Below are 20335 nucleotides of genomic sequence, written 5' to 3'. Positions count from 1 at the left end.
GTAAACATAGCCTATACTGTATGAAGTGTCGACTCACCGTGGAGACGTACTGGATGTCCCGGCAGAGTCTCGTCTCTCGAGGGAAGTCCACCAGATCCAGGAAGTTGTCCACCACCACCTGGCCAATGATGTCGTGGCGGGAAAAGCGGTCAAAGTCGTAGACGCTGAAGTGCAGCTTGCGCGTGGGCAGCTCGGAGTACGCCACGGGGAACAGGAAGACCTCGTCGAACACGGGGTTCAGCGTCTTTCGGTGCACCTTCGTTTGGTGCTTGGTCATGCGGTCGGGCAGCAGGTAGATCTTGACGTATGGATCGGACGTGCCGGAGAAGTCCTTGGCCGGCAGGTCCTCTGCCTTGTGGATCTTGACTATCAGCTGCTCCAGGTCACAGTCGAATTTGACGACAAAGTTGAGGCGACCGCATCCTCCGCCTCTGCGACCCCCTTCGTCACCCTCGAGGGAGCGCTGTTTGTAGAGCTCGGGTTTGAGACGACCGAGGCCCAGTCCCATCCCCGTCAGGGAGTCCTGCCTCTGGAACTGGGCCATGTTGAAATCTGGGTTGGACAGGTTCATTTGTCTGCGGATGGAGCTCTGTCTGTAAAGAATGAACACCCACGCCGCCAGACACACACACCATTAAGAAGACAAGAAGGAAGGCTGCTGCTGAGATATAGCATTAAACAACTTCATCCCTGTACTTTGTTAACTAGGCCCTCTCCTTCTGTTTCAGTTTGTTCATACCCACACAAATTATACAAGAACAGCTTGGACTAAAGGCATTTTGACATTATAGCAGACATCACAATGAAATGAAATTAAACATAACAGCAGATATGAGATATCACTATATGAAATTAAATTAAAACACAACAATGGAAATGAATCTACTCACCCAATGTCAGACATTAAGCGACCAGAGGACGGGGGTTCCGTGGTCTGCCTCTGAATACGAGGGTTGGCGTGGCCTTTGCTCTGCAGGGCGTCGAGGGGAATATCCGGCGACGTGTGACTGATCTTCATGGCCGCCTCCGGTGTGGGCTTGACGACGGGTGGCGGCGACACCGGCGTGACGGCGGGGGCGGAGGGGGGCTCCACCGACACGCCCGACGACGCCACAGGCGTGGGGTCTCCGGGGGTGGAGCTCTGGAAGGACTCACGGCGGTTGTTGTTGTTTGTAGCAGGCGGGTCGACGGCGGTGTAGACGGGCTGCCGCGGTGGCGGAGAGTGTTGCGGTAAGGGGTTTATGGGAGGGCTCAGGAGCCCGTGGTGGGCCTCCTTGGTGCTGCATGGAGCGGGCCCGCTCTCCCTCCATGGGATCCAGCAGAGCTTCCAGGACACGAACAGGGAGACCCCGAACAGGGCCAGTCCACACGCGGTCACCACCAGGGACAGGAGGCTCACAGATACATCTGGTCAGGTTGAGGAGGAGAAAGAAAACAAAACAGATGTTGTGAGCCGTCGTGTAATCTAGGAATACATCTGCATAAATTAATATTAAAATGGCACGATTGAATTAGAAAACAAAAAAAAACAAAGACTATGTCTATGTAGTAAAGATGCTTTGTGGAGCTTATTTTGTTCTTGTTTATCCTTGACGAGCTTAATTAGGATTAACCTAATTTAATTGTCTCCTCGAGAGTCATTCATCATGGCCCCAGGAACTGACTGTGTGTGTGTGTGTGTGTGTGTGTGTGTGTGTGTGTGTGTGTGTGTGTGTGTGTGTGTGTGTGTGTGTGTGTGTGTGTGTGTGTGTGTGTGTGTGTGTGTGTGTGTGTGTGTGTGTGTGTGTGTGTGTGTGTGTGTGTGTGTGTGTGTGCGTGTGCGCGTGCGCGTAAAGCCAAGAGTGCATACCACAATATGAAAGGGGTTGATAGAAAGTAGGCAGAGTGAATACAATTTATAGTTTTTAGCAGGGGGAAAACTGTATGCCTCATAGACCCCTTTTACACCGGGTCAACCGGTTCAGTTCTTTGTGGTTCTTAGACCATGAGCCAGAGCTACAAAATTGGAACATTAATTATGAATTCAGTGGGAAAAACCATACCTATATTAGATTGTTATCACCATGAAACTTCCCCAGTTGATTACTTATACACAAAGACAATGATTTATTGTAATACATTTTTTTATATGCAAATGAGGCATTATAATAGGAAAATATGCAAAGAATATAAACTATGAAAAAGCTACTATACTGTGGAAGGGTTATCATATATTAATTTACTTATATCGATCCTATAAACAATTGAATACATGACTAAGAACCAAAAAGAACTGAACCGAGTTATAAAGGATAGAGGGCGGACTGCCCACGATGATGATCACCCCTAATATTTGTTTCAGTGGCGTTTAGAAGCACCCGGAAGAACGCTCTACTTCCACATTATTTCGATTTGGGCTCCAAAAATTGGCAGTGCTCAATATTAAAGCCCAGATGCATGGGGTTTCCTCATTCTCGATGCACGGGCGGAATGCACACGCAGATTAGACACATCAACGGACCGCCATGCGGAAACAACGGTCGGACATGCGGTCAACATCAGTGGTGTGACGGTGTCAAGGTGATTTTGTTTTGGTACCACGCAACGTCACATGCACGCACGTCCAGGCGTGTGCATGTGTGCATCGCAGCATGCACACAGAACAGCTGCATAGCCTAAGCCTATTGTTAAATAGTGTATGAGAGTTTTAGACACACAAACACAAAAGTAGACTTAGTCAGACAAACACCTTTACTGCACTAGCAAAACTAAATTGTTTGCTTTGGACGAATTAATCTGTTCTTTGATGGAGGAGGAGGCATTCTTCTTGTGTGCAGAACACCTCACAGCAGCGGTAGCCTACTGCTGCAAGTGTGCATGCTTACCGTATAGGCTATATGTGCGCTCAGGTATAAACAGTTAAAGCTGTTATGTAAAGTAGTAGCCATTTGAATTTGGCACGGTACTTGCCACGGTGTGAAAATGTGGGGGGGGGTCTAAACCTAGACCACTGGGTCCAAACCTAGACCAGAGGTTGGTTAGGTGCGTCTTCTCTTGAATCTAGGGGGACACGTTCTAGCGTGCATGCATGTGCACTGCTCTGTTCCGTCCCTGCGCGTGCATGTAAAAAAATTACTGGTACCACACGTGGTACTGCGTTCTATACGAGCATGACACCACTGGTCGACATGTGCTGCTCCCGTGCTTGCGGTTAGGGTTAGGTTAGGGTTTGAGGAAGGTTGTCGGTCTAATGACAGTCGGACAAATAGTATATGTCTAATCTAAAGCCTGTACCCGCACGGGCCCGTCTGCAGGCCCTGCTCTGACCAATAGGACTCAGCGTTTCAACGCTGCATGGCCAGCCATTCTGGGTGCTTGAGTGGGCCTTGAGCTCAGGGCTGTGAGACTTTCCTTTCGGCATCATCACAGACAGTCCCTTCATGAACACCGGTATAGTCCTTCACGCCAGCTGGGGAGGCGTTCATAAGTGTTCAATCTCTTGAAGCATATGGGGACCACAGGCTGGGCCAGATAAATATGGTGATGAATACATGTAGGCACCAGGAGACCTGTCTTGACAAAACAGCTACTTTACCCTTCAACATCCTCCTCCTTTCCTGTTCAGAGAGGGTGAATCTGTATGTTCTCTGCTACAATATATTCAGGTAATATTAAAAGACGATAAAGGGAGCCTCAGAGACGCAGGACACAACAGCAGACAAAAGGAACAAAGCACTGGAGCCTTGTGGACAATAATGAAATGACCCCTTATTTCCAAGGTGCTAAATAACGGTGATTAACATTTTGGTGGCAAGTGCACCGTCATCAGAGTAATGAACCTTCCACGAAAAGCCCTCGCAATCCATGATTGTTAAATAATAGAATGTGATTTATTTAATCATTGTTCAAAATGAGAAGTATGGGCAAATTTCCCTGCTTAGGCTGTTGCTCCATGCTCATGAGTGATATGTAAGTGACTGCATCTTAATTAAATCTAAGCTTGGTGCCTGCTTAGACCTTAAACAGTATACAATCACAAGAGCATATAGAAAATTATAGCATGCACAGGAAACCTGCTCTGCAGTCAGCGGGTAATGGCAAATTAAAAATATAGCTTTTGTTTCAACGACTTAAAAGGGGTCTTAATGAGTGTAGCGTTGGATAGGACATGGTATAGGGTGATCAGGGGAATTCACATGACAGTTAAAGAGACCAGGCCATCACCTTTGATGTTCATCAAGAGCATAGAGGTCTTTTATAGTCTTACGTTGCATGGTCTGATGCATGACATTAAAGCCATTATAGTGTACTGTTGATAGCACAGTGCAGATCCACTGATGTAGCATCTGATGCTTTTGTCTGCCATTTTAACTTGCTTTGTTCTTTTAATCCCAACATTTCCCTTCACTCTCTGCTGATGCAGTACATGAAGGCTGGTTTAAAACATTTACTGGGATGTGCGTGCGTGCACCTCCTGTCCACTTTAAATTACATTTTTAACTTGAAATTTGAAATAGAAATTGTCGTAATCATGTCATTTGGTGAAATTATCTATTAGTACAAAAAGTACACATTTCCATTTTCAGTCTAAATGTCTATTCAGTAAACTGACATGCAAAGTTACAGTATGTACACTAGCATGAGTACTGCATGAAAAACATATACAGTACTACCACTTTACAGTAGACTGTAGAGTGAAGGACTGAATTATTATTAGGACTTGAATGTATGTAGCTTGTCAGAAGATTTGTTATATCCATTATCAACATGCCCATTGCCCGAGGTCTAATAATCAAAGGGTCTACTTCCATATCCATGCATATTGGTGAAACACGCCTACAGCTGATGAGGTTTTTTGCAGTTTGAATTTCACTTTTATAATGTGACTGTCAGACACAAGACATCTCAACAAAAGAAAGAGAGAGAGACTTTAGGCTGTGATTAAAATCAAAGAACGTCTTATGCAAGTGTGGAACATCCTGAACTGAAACTCTTTTGTATAGAGTGCGTACTGCGTAGCCTTGCATATGATGTAAAGCAAGGCAATACACAAGCAAATCAAGGCATAAACATTAGATAAATAAAGTCGGTGTGGGAATACATTGATTGATGAGCATTAATGATATACCGGTACAAATTATTGTTATCATTATTGATATAATTTACTGTAGCTAAATCCTAAAAGACTTGGAAGATACAAAGTAAGTAAGGATGCAGCTAGTGCATACAGTAGGCCACAGGTTACAGGAAAGGCCACAGAACACACACACACACACACACACACACACACACACAGTATACTATATTGGCATACGTTAGACCCCTGGGTCTGTACTATACAGTACTTCATCATAGAAAGTGAATTCAGGTGAAATTGTAATTTTGTAATCCATAGAGTTGTCAAATCAATCCACGTGCTGCCATCTCCCGCAACAACTGGCACAAAAACTGCAATCTGGGCAGCAGTTATTTTCTTTTCTTTATTCGATTGCATATACTCTCGTAGCGAGAGGCTGTGGCTATTCGGGGTCCTTGACCTTAGGGAAGGTCTGCATGGGAAACGATGCCGTAGGCAGCAGCAACAACCTAATACAGGACTTATCACGAGTGGGCTGGGGTTCAGACCACCCGGAGCCATTGAATCAAACGATGCTTTATCGAGCTGCGATACTCCCGGGCATCTCTAACTCTGCGATTTGGGGTCATGATGTGGCGCGGCAGAGGGAGATCTGAGGACATTGATCCCGGGCCAGTCCGCTTGGCAGGCTGCCAACACTGCCTGCCTGACTCACACAAATCTATGTGAACCTTAGGGAGGACTCACAGAGACTGCATCACAACAACCAGAGTGTAGACCAAATCTATGTGAACGTTAGGGAGGACTCACAGAGACTGCATCACAACAACCAGAGTGTAGACCACATCTATGTGAACGTTAGGGAGGACTCACAGAGACTGCATCACAACAACCAGAGTGTAGAGTAGACCAAATCTATGTGAACGTTAGGGAGGACTCACAGAGACTGCATCACAACAACCAGAGTGTAGACCACATCTATGTGAACGTTAGGGAGGACTCATAGAGACTGCATCACAACAACCAGAGTGTAGACCACATTTAGACCACATGCTAATCAAGTGCTCTAGAGTAGAAGCACTTCCTGCTGCTTCTAGAGCTGAAAAAGCACTTCCTGGAACCTCCCCATTCTTTTGATGTTCTCATTTGCTGTGTCCCCCAGGATGACTTTTGATGGCGTTCTTGTGGGAACATTACCATAGAAATGTCTCATGCATTATTGAAGCATTTCTGATGTGTTCTCCGTGTATGAGAATGTACTGTACACGTACTGAAAGGGTCTTACCCCTTGCTTATGGAGCCTGACAATGTGTCAACATTTTATCTGTACGCAAAGTAGCCATGGAAAATTATGGTACACTTATGGTAATTTATGAGGGCCATAATCTGGGGCATTCTCATTGCAATTCCCACACTAATCCCATGCATTTTCCTCTCTTGTTTTAATGGCAAGGGAGCCATTCTAGTTTATAATACAGAATAGGCTGGGATTATGGGTGTGCTCTTGTATGAAATTTGCGTAACATTTCTTGGTATTATGTTGTGGAGGAGGTTTAGTTAAAGTTTTCAGAAAGCACACACACCCAAAGAATAAAATACAGGTATATAATATAACCTATAATCCTAGTATACTGTAGGTGCTGGCCAAAACAAGACGTATTCAGTCCATTGAAGAGCGTGCGTGCGTGTGTGTGTGTGAGTTGTCAATTTTGCAACAAGTGGCACAAAAACTTCCAACGATTATGTGGGCAGCAGTTCTTTTCTTTCCTTTCATTCATTGCACATGCATTGTCTGTCACAGCAGATAACATGGTTGTGTGCCTGACTGGTATAATTTATCCTTGAAAGAGCAGCAGAACCATAGTGTTGTTTTCTTACAGCCATGCATGTGTGATCTCTATTTCAAACACTGATTCTGAAGCCATGTAGTAGCTTCAATTGCCTTTGATCTGACTCTTACAATCATTATTTTTCCATATGAGGTATTGAACCGTAAGGATTGCAAGGATATACTATTTTGTTTCCATCAATATTTGTAGGCTATGTCAATAACTGACTGAGTACAGGCACGCACGCATGGCGCACGCACGCACACACACACACACACACACACACACACACACACACACACACACACACACACACACACACCCCTCCAGCTCTGGGTCATATCATGTCAAATATGTCAATACCCTTGCTGTTGAGTTGCCAATCTTGATACCAGTCTTTAGTCTCGTATCCCTGCCTTTCATCTACTTCCCCTTGACACTGTATTAATGTGTCACAATGTTGGCCTGCACGTGTTATCAAGGCCATGCCTGTGGGATCTAAGCCACCCGCTGTGATTCAATATCGCCTCAGTAGATTGACGTCCCACTTCAGCATGATCTGTCAATGCAAGGTATAAAGACAAGCTAGGGGGAGGATTGCAGAATAGAGGAAAACATGCCTATATAGACAGAGAAAGCAGTAGATGTATGCGTCTCGGGGTGAGCAAGGTGTGTGCATGCGTGCGTGCGTGCACATGAGAGATGTGTGGGGGTGATACTGGAGAAGAAAGGAGAGGAGAGACAGAAAGGGATTTTTGACAGTAGTGACTAACATGGTGAAGTTAACGGAACAGAGGTGTGATAGCCCTTGTCTCTTGTGTAACACCCCCCCAACCCCGCCACCCTCTACCCTCCTAGGCTCCCACCCACCCCTCCATCCACAAAGCCTATACTTTATTGGCTACACATGCACTGCACGCGTTATTGATGAGGGTATGGTTTTCATAATTCGGCATGGCACGGACATCCGCGCGTTAAGACGTGTCATCTGTCATGTCATGCCTTTGCCTTGCAACATGCATGGTCAGAGACATGCCTTGAACTTTGTTTTAGAGGAAATGTCAGCAACACAGCGTGGTTGCCTACTGTGGTCGTGATTACAGTGCAGTGGTTTTCAATGCAGTGGTCCGGGGACCACCAGTGGTCCTTGAGGGGGTTCCGATCCCCAGCTAAATGATGGAAAGTTGGTAACCAAATGGACCCTCATGCATCTTTAACTCTCGAGAGTGTCAAATGAAAGCAAATGGACCCTTAAGTCCATTTAGTTTCATTTTACACTCTCAATAGTTTTGTTAAACATCATGCATTACTATAAGTCATTAATAATAATAAGTCAATTAAGAGAATGTAAAATAATTTTGATCAACGTTTGCCTGTAGGCTAAGTCAATAACATAAATACAGCATGGAATTGTGGACTGAAATCTGATCCAACGAAAACAAAATATTCTTTAGTTTTTTTTCTGAGAAGCTAAAAGTGGTGGTCCGTGGCTCAAATGCAGAATAAATAATCGGCCTTGATATGCAAATGGTGGAAAACCACTGTCATAGTGTGCACTGTGCCGAGCAGAGGGACTAGACTAAAAGTAGCCTTAAAATCAATGCATTCTCAGAATCTCACTCTCAAGCCTGTTGTAAAAAAATCACACACGTGTGAAGTGAGTGGTGCAACTCCATGTGGGGGCCCCGGGGGGGGGGGGGGGGGGGAGGGGGGGTGCGGAAGTTCCAGACCCACAGGAACGCACCCGTCCCACGTCCAAAACGGTAGAGAAATGACAGTTACCATGTGGGGGTCCCCCGGGGGTCCCCGGAAAAATCCAGACCCCCCAGGAACGTGCCCAGGGGGCTGGGCCGGTTCCGGCGTGCTGCCCCACGTCCGAAACGGTTGAGAAATGACAGAGTTACCATGCGGGGGTCCCTCTACTGTATACCCTACTCAGCCTACTGCACTGTACTGTACTGTCACAGTGTCACTGTACTGTACTGGCACACCAGAAATCATACAGTTAATATGTGCGTGTGTGTTTGTGTGTGTGTGTGTGTTAGGTTGCACACAAATGGTGAAAAACAACCATGCTGTTTCCGTGCTCAGACCCAGCTACCCAGCCAGCCACGAGCCACCCACCCAGCCACACACATAGCTCCGTAAGCCAGGCACCACTCAAAAAATCATACAACCTCGCGTCCATTCCAGGGCGCTGCCGCTGCCAGTGTGTATAGGCTAAAAATGATGAAAAGGACTAATAAAAACTCGATAACTCAATTAGTTCTACTACATGCTGTATTTTGAGTATTTTATTGCAGACACACATAGCTATATGGCACATTTCCAAACAGTGAACTCACGCAGGCACTGAGGCAGGCAGCGATACGTATAGTTATAGTTTGAAAACTGCACGGCTCACCTGAATCCGTGTAGCGTGGTCTGGCGAGGTCTCGGAAATAGTAAATGAAATCCAGACAGTTTTCGTTCTGCACTTCCCCCCTAGAACAAAGATCCGACAGGAGTTCTAGTGCCTTTTGACAAATCTCGTCGTCTCTGTCGCCAGGCATTTCCCACCACCAGCATCCTTATAAGCTCTCAAGGCACCACCTGCACTCCACTCCAGTCCGCCTTCCAGCTATATTATAGTCACCTATTCCTTTTCTAGCCTGGCTATACTACTTGCCTGACGCCTATACTCCTCAACACAGCTTCTCGACTGAAGAAGAAACCCCCTCATCCACCGGCACGCCTACCCAAACCGAGACAATTGAAGGCTGCACGGTATACTGTCGGGGAGAGAACGAGGAATCCTGAAAGATCAATGGCTTTTCCCGTTGTTTCCGTATTGACTCTGCCAGGCTCCCTCCGGCGCGTTGACCATTCAACCACACACACACACACACACACACACCATGCACGAGTCCAAGAGCCACCGGTTGAATCGGGGCGCCGCACCATGCAGGCATGCACACACACAGTCACACACACAGTCACACACACACACACACACACACACACACACACACACACACACACACACACACACACAGACACCGACCACTGACTGCAGCGCTCTGCGCTGTCCAAGGTACTGGAACGTGCGTGCGCTGTAACGCGCGCGCACTCGCTTCTTATTGTAGCCCCATGGCGTGAACAATATGTCGTTCATGATCTGCGTGCGTAACTAGCACCGTAGTAGGGCTCAAAATAGGCTGTACAAGCAATGGGTGAAAAAAGTTGAACTCCCATACTTTACGTTAGATCAATAGTAGTCTGGGCTATAGCCTCGGGATTTCCAGCTGCTAATTATGCAAAAACGAGCAGTAGAGTAAGCCTATCATTATTATGTGGAGTTTCAAGTCATAAAACGATCGGAGAATGACATGTTATTCAGGCTTTGCTTCTGATTAATTTGGAAACATCAGTTGCACGTTTTAATGTTTCCGTTTGTGTGATTTGTATCAAATGAACGACAGCTCAGATATTTGACACAATTAAAAAAAAAGAGTTGCCAGAGACTAGTGAATCTTTGGCCCGCAGCACTGCTTTCCAGACATGTAGGCTATTCATCAGTAAAAGTAAAATGGACCCTTAAGGGTTATTGTCTCCACCAGGCCAGGAATGGGGACATTGAGGAGAGTATGTTTGCACTCTCCATCCATGCTGTTTGTCCTTCTGTGTACACTGTACAGCTAATCTCTGCCACCATTGGTTTGATCGCAGCCACACTGCACACACACTCCCTGGATGCCAGAGCTGAACCTGGCCTGTTATAGCGCCACCACGAGGGCACTTTTATATTTTTTTACAAAACACATATTTTGACAGTAGCCTACACCTACAGATTTTGTCCAAACTTCACGCAAATTGGTGCACAGTCTCTCCCATTACACAAAACCGTTTTTTCAGAGACTCCATCCTGATTGGCTTATATGTAAAACAATTGTTTTGATATTACTCCTTCAGCTTATCAAAATGTCACGCAGATCGGTACACATCTCTAGTCATGTGATCAAGAAAGACAGGTTTTTTAATTTCTCATATTCCATCCTGATTAGCTAAGATGGCTTCCAAAGTTTTCAGGAGTGGCCCGTTTTTTACAGAATACCTCAAATCATCAACGCAGTGTCCGATGGCGGTGAAACTGTGCACGCATATTCCCACTATAGGCTGAGGAAGAAAGGCCACTTGACATTTTTCAAATCAGCCTGATGGTGGCGCTATAACAGTCAATTAAAGGATGTGATTTGTATAGGCTCTTTGGTTTTGCTGCCCCACACTTACTTTGTATACGTTTAAAGTTAACACTTTCATGAAGCTTATGTGCATATATATGTAAATGAGCACGTGTAGTCCCAGGCGGGTTTCCAGCAAGCATATATAAAGATGGAAATTACAATAAAATCACTTGATGATGTGGCAATTCCAGTTGGCGATGCATCGAACTGGGAGGCAAGCTTATAACTTCCAATGGAATGCATTGATTGAAGTTAATTATGACTGAGAGCCGGGTGGACAAGCATACATAAACACTATTTCTGACTGATTGGAAACTTTGTAAAATAATTGTTAATTATGACTGAGAGCCGGGTGGACAAGCATACATAAACACTATTTCTGGCTGATTGGAAACTTTGTAAAATAATTGTTTGAGGGAAATACCACACCTCCTGTCTTGTTACTTGCGCAAGCAGAGTGTGCAAGTAATGTTTTTTGTCAGGTGCTACGATGCGTATGTCCCGTACCAGCATGACGTGATGAGTTTCACACCGCTATGTTTGGTTGGCTTGGCAGCCTGAAACATGCATTATTATCCTATCATGATGTGTCAGATTCAAATCTGCTGCCAAGCCAATGAAATGGAGCTTTGGGAAACTGAAACCGATTACAATGCATTATAAAATGTGCTTAAAATCTTAGCTTTCTTTGTCTTAATGCAGTGTTAATTTTCACTGAAAATATTTAGTCTTAGTCTTTTGAATGTGACGTGTGTTGGTCGGGCACGTGACATCACGTGACATCATCAGGGATGACACACCATTTAGTTTTTCGACCTGGCTATTAAATCGCCCTATATGAATAGTTTCTTTATAGAAACGACAGGTTTTAGAAACATCTTCATATCTTATACTGTGTGTTTGTTTACATTCTAGTAGTGCTTTGCTACTATTTTGATTGGTTGGAGTGAACCATGCATTTGCAAGCGTCCTGCAAAGACTGCCACTTTGGCAATGCCCATCCCGTAAACCGCTGCCGTGGTAGTGAAGGGCTTTCAGACTGGATAATAAGTTAAACAAAATGAAACTTCAGACTGAGTGTCAGGCTAATAGCCTACAGTAGTTGCTACTGACTGATTTATTTGAAAACTATTTGCATTTAAGTCCTACTGTCAGCATGCACAGTATGAAAGATCACCCTTTAATTAGAGATGATCCGTATTCTCTGTCTGTCTGTCTGTCTGTCCATCTCTCTCGCACGCACGCACACACACACACACACACACACACACATACACACACACACACACACACATTTCGATTTCTTTATTTGAATCCACAAATTACAATTAATTTTTACAAGGAAACAAATATAACGGGGTTGACAGTTCATGTTCACTTAAGGATACACATGGCACTTCCTTCTCCACACAGACAAACTGCCTATAACAGACGAGACAGAACAGTATTTGGCAAGTTGTTTGGCTTTGCTTTTTGTCATGCCAGCTATTCTTAGGCCACTCATGGTCAGTTTATGCACATGACCCAGGCTTCCGAATATCAGTATGGCAAATCTACAGCTATACCCCAAGTTTGTTATGCTTCCAAGTAATGCTTACTTACTTAGAATATTTATCTTGGAATGCCTGGTCCATGTACAAATCAAAGACACAGCCCACCTCCAGAATCAGGACCTCCTTGTGTCTGGTGTCAACAAAGACAACATCAGGTGTATTCGGGATGTTAGCAAAGACATCGCATGCACAGCTAAACCAATCTGGTAACACTCTTGAATGTTTCTACATTGCTGCACTAGATGGCACATACTTTCGAACTGCATCAGACACTAGGTCAACAATCCGGTCGTGGCGAGCAATATATAAGTTTTTGTATGCACTACATCCATTTGTTATGTGTGCGATGGATTCTAGGTGTTGTTCAGAATCATGATGGTTTATACAGAGTGGAGTGTGGGTGTCGGGATACCAGATTGACAGATTGTACTTGGTTGGTAATACTTGTAGTCTTGCTTTGATGGATGCTTTGATCGAATGTGAAACAGAGTGATCAGCTGAATCAACACAGGCCAACTTTCCCTGCAGTTGAAGGCCACGCCAATGTTCTTTGGCTTCAGTCTGTTTCGTGCTAAGCAGAACCCTTCTTGCCGTTTCTTCCTGTAGTCTAGTGTGGGTGAGGGTAGCCTTCACTACCACGCTTTTGAGATCTGGCCAATCAGACCAGACCCCGAAGCCCTTGGACACACACACACACACACACACACACACACACACACACACACACACACACACACACACACACACACAAATTTGAATTATTTTATTTGGATCTGCATAAGTGGCGCAATACAATAGACCCAAACACTGATCAGAATTAGGTTACATTATATGGTCCAACCAGATATAACTGCTGCACATGCTTAACACACAGAGGAAAAAAAGATGGCACATTGATGACACACACACACACACACAGGAGCGAATGTATGATTTGCTGTCAGAGATAATTAGGTCTGCAGACTGAGGGTGTGCTCTCTGTCCCTTTCTCTCTCTCTCTCTCTCTCTCTCATGTACACATGCACACACACACAGTCTGCCACACAGCAATTACATATAGGTTTCCCTAGTCTTATATATGTATGGTTTGCAATTACGCTGTTTCCTAATATAATTAGGCCTATAATTAAATGTCATGCTCTTCTTGACGATATCCGTGCACCTCGACAGAGACACTCGAGGCTGTCTGCCAACTCATTATGTTATAGATTTGTGCAAATGATCAGTAGGCAAGCGTTCTGACAACACACAGTCAATTCACCTCCAGACAGTCACAGCACATGTCAGTGATCGACAGGGCCAGTAATTATTGCATTAAGTGCGTGTTAGAGAATATATTACACGGGGGGTGATCCACACAAGATGCAAAGTAACTTCTGTTTTCTGTACGTCATTATGAATTATTTCTGTCTGAAATGGTGTCATACCTGCAGCTACGACTCTACTGTACGTTAGGGAGATGAACATGAATTGCCCTGTCAAAAAAACAAGAAGTATTTATATTACCAACATCAGTCATGTTTAGCTTCTCGTGACATATTTTCAAACACTGTGTTTGTCTTACTGATGTAGTACATTATTTCTAGAATATATGGCATCAACAACATCATAATTAATATTATTGATATCTGTCTAATAAATGGACTTTAAGAAAAGCATTTAAACTGATTAACGACGAGGCATAGAATCAAAGATCCCCTTATTCAGCAATACTGTGTGTGTGTGTGTGTGTGTGTGTGTGTGTGTGTGTGTGTGTGTGTGTGTGTGTGTGTGTGTGTGTGTGTGTGTGTGTGTGTGTGTGTGTGTCCTGCTGAAATTCCCCAACAATGTGGGGAGAGAGAGTCGGCTCAGGTCGAGTGTTGCTGGTGTGCTTGCAGTGGCCTTTGTTGGTGCCTTTGCACCTGCATGCATGAAGTTGTATTCATGAAGGGAATGAAGTGTGACTTACTTAATGACTCCATGCACACCCACCACAGATGCAACGTTTAACTTTAGATCACAGTTTTATTCTTTACAGGTCGTGTAGGCATGTGGTTTCTAAGAAAATAAATATAGCAAACATATAATCACTGTGCATTCAAATGTATAACTATAAACTCTTCACCAGAATCACTGATCTACAACATTTCACATAGTAGGCTTTGTAGTAGGCATAGTAGGCATAGTAGCAAACCATTCTCAGCAACTATATCTTCCGGTGATGCAATGGAGTGTCCTCCATGTTTGATGTTGTAAATTATCTTAATCCTCTGCATGGCGTGGCGTCGGGCATTTTGTATTATTATGGGATTATAATTAGATGGGATGTCGGACTAAGCACCCATGAGGTTGTCACGGTACGTGACATGTTATGGTTTATTGTGTACCTTTTATTTTGTAGTATTGTTTTGTGCCATCCTGTCTGCCCCTGTAGTTCTGTACCTGCCTTGTCTAACCTGTATTGTGATTAGTCTTTGTTTTCCACCTGTGTCCTCTTAGTCCCCCAGCCAATCCCTGTCTTGATTTTGAGTTTTGTTCACCTGTGTCTAGTTATCCCATGTCTATAAGCATGCCCTTTTTTTCAGTTCCTTGTTGGTTCGTAAATAGTTGTCAGTGATTTCTAGCTCCTCGTGGTTCCTTGTATATTCCTAGTCCCAGTGTTATTTCTTGCTCCTAGTATTCCCTAGTTTCCTCGTGTTTCCTGTGTTTGTTCCTGTACCTGGTTTTTGGTTAATAAACCACCGTGCACTCGACCTGCCTTGTGTCTGCCTCATCCTCTGCCTTTGTCCTGCGCTTGGGTCCTACACACTTCTGACTCTGATCGTGACAGAGGTAACTATACTATAGAGGTGCCACAACCAGTGCCGAGTCAACCCCGCCGAGCGCCCTGGTGCTACACCAAATCAAAAGGCCCCGTCTATGTGATTTGTGTGCGCGTAACACAATCAAGAACGATGCTTTTTTGCGTTTGTGCGCCCTGTGAATGATGTGAAATTGTCCATTCATTGTCAATGGTTATGTACTGTTTGTGTAGGACGTTTGTGCACACACACTTGACTAAAGGCTGTACAAAACATAGCAGCTCTACAAGCTCACAGCGTGTGGTATGCAAGTAAACCCTTGACAGTCAATATCAAGCTTTTTTTCTTACACTATACGCTTATTAGATCTTTAGTTTGTTTTTGAATGGTGCAACCACCCCTATAGACAGCTATGTTTGTCCCTGGGTCCCTGGCTCGGTCTGTCTGAGCACGAAATAGCGTTCGGTTGGTTTTCACAACCAAGTCTCACTGTTGCGCGCACACACACAGTACAGTACAGTACAGTACAGTACAGTACAGTACAGTACAGTACAGTACAGTACAGTACAGTGACCCCCACACGGTAACTCTGTCATTTCTCAACCATTTTGGACGTGGGGCGTCTCGCCGGAACGGGGCCGGCACCCTGGCCGCGTTCCTGTGGGTCTGGAACTTCCGGGGACCCCCCGGGGACCCCCACAATGAGTTGCACCATTCACTTCACAAGGGGGTGATTTTCTTTTTTAAACAGTTTCCTATGGACCACCTATAATTATGCCATTGATTAGTTACTAGTGGTCCATGGACTTAGATACAGTGCCTATAGGGAAGATGCAGTAGTACAGTGGTTTTCAACGAGTGGTCCTTGACAGGATTCCAGGTGGTCCCCAGCTAAAATATGGAGAGTTGATAACCTGCAGTAGCAGTCCAAGTGTTTTACCATCTTTCTGTCCTTCTGTCACTTAAAGTATGACTGTCATAAAGTATGACTGTGATTCCATGTTATGTATGAATAGACGTAATGTGGAGAGAGAAGCAGACAATAGAAAAAGACTCGGAGAGATAAAAGATAATTGAGCTTGGTGTGTTGCTGTTTTATACATGCTTGTTGCATTGAGAACAAAGCAACCTTGTAGTGTTCCTCCATCAAAGACACACATCCCACTTCCAAGTTCCAGCGAACTCTTTATTGCCCACATGTTGTTACTCTGCTGTCTAGCAGATGGCATATGCACAATGTGCAGCTTGCTTTACACCTGGTAGCAGTGGTTGAAGCCTTGAAGACGTTAAGTCAGTCAATCCCAGAGCCTGGGATAACTGGAAGGAGCAAGATACTGCTACAGTATAAATGTGCCCATCTATGAACACTTCAGTGGAGCAAATATGATGCGAGTGCAGTGAAGTGCAGGTAGTGGTGATTATAATGGTGATGATGTGTGGATTGTGTGCTCACGCTGATCTCATCTATCTCTCTCTCTCTCTCTCTCTCTCTCTCTCTCTCTCTCTCTCTCTCTCTCTCTCTCATTATCATTCTTGGTGTCCATTTAGTAACTATAAAGGATAGAAGGGCCTCCTCACCTATATTTTCCCTTCTCCCCTACACTCATTCTGTATCAGTCCATCATCCAATATACGTAGGCTACAACCTCTCATCACTCCATTTTCTATTGTACTTCTACCCTCCCTTGCCATGCAATATATATAGTGCAGGAAAAAAGGGGCCAACCTCAAACAAATTGCAACACAAATTCTTTCAGCTTTTTTTGTTTCATAAATATGTTAGTAATAACATATCAAAAGTCCTAAGAAAGTAGGAGAACATATTGAAAAATGCTGAAATAAGTGATGTCACGATTTCCCATTGACGCCCATGTTAAACAGCTAGTGATTTAAACAGGTTTGCTTGTCTAATTTTCACACAAAAGGTTCAGTACTGTCTACAATCAAACTGTAATACAGTTAATACAATAAACTGTGTTGGATGCAGTACAGTGATTGTCCAAAAAAGAAAAAAAAACATTTCTGTATATTATCCATGTTTATGCATAATATATGCATACGGTAGTATATGAAAACTCGGTTTTGTATACATTTCATTATGTGAAGCACGTTATGCTGGATTTTCTGTATGAAAGTGAAATATAGAATAATTGTAATATTATGATTATGAATGTTTTTATTGATGATGTTTCAATGACAAAATCTCAGGGCAAGCGAATAATGAAGGCTATTCTGCTGAGCATCCCATTGCCCTCCCTGCAGACAAAATAACGGGAATAGGAAAAAATGTAACATTTCTCCCCTAGCTTGGCTGGTAATCTAGCATGACAGTGTGTCGCGGCCTCGCAGGTTCGAGTCCCGAGCCCGACGAACTTTGCTGTGTGTCTTCCCCCCATCTCGTTTCCTGTCTACCTACTGTGATCTATCAATAAAGGCCAACGATTGTTATGGCTGGCCCAGGGGCCATAACAAAGAGGGGACCCCAGACTGAGTTTAAAGCAGCAAAAAAGTATAATCAAACGATTCATTTTTGTGTTCCAACTAAAACTGTCAGGGAACAACTGCCCAACTAACAAAATTATATTTTGTTATATTCTAACCAAGAACACAGTTGCTCTGATGTGGCTGCTCCTGTAGCCTGCCTGAGGAGAAATGGGGAGATCAGAACATTAGCACAGCAGCTCTTTTATAATGTTTGGGGCGGACACTGGCCAGGTGTCTCCCCTTCTGCAAATTGCCAGTCCAACAATTCAGCACTGCAAATGAGATTGGGTTAAGCACAACAAGTTACAGCAAAAATGTATCTCAGCTACATAGCTCGGTTACATGTAGCTTAATTTGCCCAACACAAATTATTCATTAATTGTCAAGTAAAACAAATATTGTGGACCTCATCCAAGTTGATGTTGGACTACGACACCGTCTGGCATCATGGCATTTCATTTTTATTTTATTATTATTTTATTTTATAATTTTTTATGTTACTGATGACAGTCCCTGATCTGCATTATGCTGATCTTCATCGTGGAGATGCTGTCAAACTGCAGTTTCACTCTACCTGCCTCTAGCACTCTAGCCTTCCTCTTCGACGTATAGACGAGGGCATGGCTATGTGATGTTAAGCTGGACATCTGACAATACATCAGATCCTCTTGAGTAGCTTAAGTGATGGTGCCACTATTGGACATATTATACCACACAGTTAAAGTTAAGATCCTATTTTGGGGTTTAGTAATACAAAAATCACACCTGTGTGAAGTGAGGGGCGATAATATATTAAAGTCTAACTCATGTTGATTAGGTGATGTAATGATGATGTAAAACAAACGGTGACCAAAAACAAACATTAAACCGTCCTGTATATAGCGCCCCTCAAAAACAAAAACCTTCTCTCTTACAGCTTTATGCCGCTGCTGATGAGCAAAAGGCCAGTGGTATGAGAGTGGAAATGCCCAATGAAGCAAGTCTGGTGACACACATAACACTCACCAGCTACCCCATAGTAGTCCATCACTGCATGCACGCCTGCTCCCATCTTTACGCTTCTCCGATCCACTGGGAAGGCATGAGGAGCAAAGTGATGAAGGGAAATGGCTCATGATGTTCTCCTCTTCCTCCAAATTTGTATGATATTCATACAATTATCCCTAGGTATATTGAAGACTTCCTCGAGACAAAAATGACCACATTTAGCTGTTTAATTCTTGCCATACTCTTGTCATATAGATCAACTCTCTATTGATCACATACTGTGGCCATTGCTGGTTGAGTGTCGCTGATTAGTCGCTCTGAATGACAGAAACTACCTCAGTGACTTCCTTCCGGGAGATTGACTACCAGCAGACAAATTTGCAGGCAAAACACTTTCATTTTCATTACTCTAAACCGGCCTGCTCATATAGCCCTGATGACAGGCCTACACACTCCTCCATGGACAGGAGTAGTGGACCCGGCTCTGTTGCGTTCATATACCTCCAAGCTGAAAAGAACTCCTCGATGGGATTCAGGAAAGGAGAATCCGGTCCTCGAACCACTCACGCATTTGAGTATCTGAGATCTGAATTTTTAGAGATTTGAATATGTGTGTTGTATGCTGATGCTTTGAGATTTTACATGAGATGTGTGCGCAACAACTGAACATTGTGTGTAGTGTTAAGACAACAAGGTGATGTGTAATTGACATCAGAGTGTAAAGAAGGAACGTCAGAGTCTAATGCAGATAAGGGAGTGTGATGTAGTGCAAATTGTGTCGAGCGATTAGGTACATGAAGGGAAGATTGTGCAAATCGATGTTTGCGTGTCAACAATCGTGAAAAACTGTAAGAGCTCTGGATTCAGAGCGTCTGCTAAATGCCTCAATTGTAAATTGTATTTACTTTTCCATACATATTGAAGGATATACAATCCCTCAATCCCTCAACAATCAGTTCCACGAGACAGCTTCTCTCACCTCTTTTCTTGTGCTTCAGTTTGGTGGTTTTATTATTGGAGCATTAATTCAATGGATTGGCTCCCTGGGCCCATCTCTAAGCAAATTCCAATTGATTTGGCCGAGATGGCGGCCTTCCGTATAACGACTGGTTCATTATGGAACTTGCCTTCTTTCCCTGTTTCCTGTGGCCATGGTAGAGGGACGGCATCTCTGCCTCGGTCTGTGACTCCGTGTTATGATGTGATTAACTCGATATACCTTTATCATCATGGCTGTTCAGTACTGCTAATGCATTCCTGTCAATTCAGGCCATTGAGGTTTGTTGCCGAGGATCCCCTGAGGACCTGTTCTGTGATAGAAGGGAACAGCTGGTCCTCAGGGGATCATTGGCAACAACAATGTCAATGGCCGGAATTGACAGAGTTCTGTGTTCTGTGATACAATTCAGCACATAATATCAAA

At 44.0% G+C, this 20335-nt stretch overlaps 1 protein-coding gene across 1 annotated transcript in view; it reads right to left on the bottom strand.

The window, feature by feature from the left end:
* syt9a (synaptotagmin IXa) overlaps positions 1-9446 on the bottom strand; it is a gene marked incomplete at its 3' end in the record, with an annotated part of 29899 nt that extends 20453 nt beyond the window's left edge. Inside the window, exons 1-3 of the mRNA XM_080765260.1 lie at positions 9290-9446; positions 891-1407; positions 38-593 (exon numbers count right to left, since the gene is read on the bottom strand). Coding sequence (XP_080621386.1) covers positions 38-593; positions 891-1407; positions 9290-9437 — 1221 coding nt within the window. The 5' untranslated portion in view covers positions 9438-9446. The remainder of the gene's footprint in view (positions 1-37; positions 594-890; positions 1408-9289) is intronic.
* Positions 9447-20335: the final 10889 nt, after the last annotated feature.

The sequence above is a fragment of the Protomyctophum bolini genome (assembly GCF_963924005.1).
Source record: "Protomyctophum bolini genome assembly, chromosome: 1".
Taxonomy (NCBI): Eukaryota; Metazoa; Chordata; class Actinopteri; order Myctophiformes; family Myctophidae; genus Protomyctophum; species Protomyctophum bolini.
Note: the sequence above shows the minus strand (reverse complement) of the source record. Positions and strands in the feature narration are given on the sequence as shown.